At 54.3% G+C, this 1,563-nt stretch overlaps 1 protein-coding gene across 1 annotated transcript; it reads left to right on the top strand.

Annotated features, from left to right (window-relative positions):
- Nucleotides 1-304: 304 nt before the first annotated feature.
- Nucleotides 305-1,040, top strand: SARC_13964 (hypothetical protein; the record flags this gene model as incomplete). The annotated part of the gene is made up of 1 exon (XM_014291905.1): nt 305-1,040. A coding segment is annotated over one exon (736 nt), but the record flags the coding sequence as incomplete, so codon positions are not given.
- Nucleotides 1,041-1,563: the final 523 nt, after the last annotated feature.

Below are 1,563 nucleotides of genomic sequence, written 5' to 3'. Positions count from 1 at the left end.
GGGATGCCACACCCCTTTTGGCTCCTTGCCAAGGAATTTTCGGACACTTTGCGCGACCGAACACCCCCCCAAAACACTAATTTTTACTCGCCACACCGCATATGGTATCGCACCCCGGAACTCGTTTTTCCTCACATGAGATTTGGCTGCGTGGTCGGATATAAAGTATACAAATCTTTCGGCTAGCCATCCAAACACAAATACAGCCCCCAATGTGGTTTTGGTGTTTTCCTTAGCTACACACACTACGATACTGATGATACCTTCAAAATTCAGAGTTTTCCTCTCAACACATTATCCCCAGTCGCAATGTTGAGTTCTCCACCGGAGAACGCCCTCAACGGTCTGCTTCCGGCAAACACGCCATACGCAGTTCTACCCCTTCATCGTGGGTCATCCCTAGCGATTGGGCTACTGCGTCTCACCACGTTGCCATTGAGATCCCTTTCATTCCACCACACGGACCTCCTACCACCCACCCCCCCCCCGCCCCCCCCCTTCCCCCATCATTCTCAGGCAGTCAAAACCCATTCCTCCCGTTCCTACCCCAATTGTTCTACCTCTACCGATTCCCCTTACTTTCCTTCTATCCCCAAATTCTCCCCTCCTGTCCCCATACCCACCATCCAAGCACCACCCTCCTCCATCCCACACCCCACCACCCACCCCAACATCCCCCCACTTCCGACTCCTACCCCATCATTCTCAAGCAGTCAAAACCCATTCCTCCGGTTCCTACCCCGATTGTTCTACCACTACCGATTCCCCCTACTTTCCTTCTATCCCCAAATTCTCCCCTCCTGTCCCCATACCCTTCCCTCCTGTCCGCCATACCCACCATCCAAGCACCACCCTCCTCCATCCCACTCCCGACCACCCACCCCAATATCCCCCCACTTCCGACTCCTACCCCACTACCACACCCTACGACCCCACCTCCTGACATCACCCAGGATTTTGGCTTTGAGCCAAACTTGGCGGCCTTCTATACTCGGCACGACTCTAACATATACGACCCTAAGCCATCCGTGAGCAGATAATTCCTCCACGAGGACCGAGCTACATGCGACCCAACTGACACTCCGCGGGTCCGCCTCCTTGGCCGCATGATACCATCCCAGCGTCTCCTCCTCGCGCATCGCTCTCATCAACTCTCTCATCGCACCAATACGATCATCCCCACCGCAAAACAGGGGTTCACTCTCCATGATGCCATCGATTTTCTCGACTACACTGTGCCCAAAAGTGCCCCCAAGGCCCGCACTTCCCATGGCTGGTCTCTATGGTCAGCCGCCATCGATCGCGAGCGTACAGCCCACTCCCGCAACCAACTGGCCAACATCATCCCCCTGACGTTCCGTCTCACGCCAAATTATACACTCTAAATATGTGTTTACAAGGAAACACACCGAAAATGGTGACCTAACCACCCACAAAGCCAGGATGGTGGCCCACGGCGACGAGCAGCTACACGGCGATTTCTTCTGGGATACTTATTCCGCCACCACACTTCGCACCTTTTTTTGCGATGGCAGCTTTCCAAAATCGCTCCGTCCATCAAAT

This window comes from Sphaeroforma arctica (assembly GCF_001186125.1).
Source record: "Sphaeroforma arctica JP610 unplaced genomic scaffold supercont1.3970, whole genome shotgun sequence".
Taxonomy (NCBI): domain Eukaryota; class Ichthyosporea; order Ichthyophonida; genus Sphaeroforma; species Sphaeroforma arctica.
The sequence above is the reverse complement of the archived record's forward strand: the minus strand, read 5'-3'. Positions and strand labels throughout refer to the sequence as shown.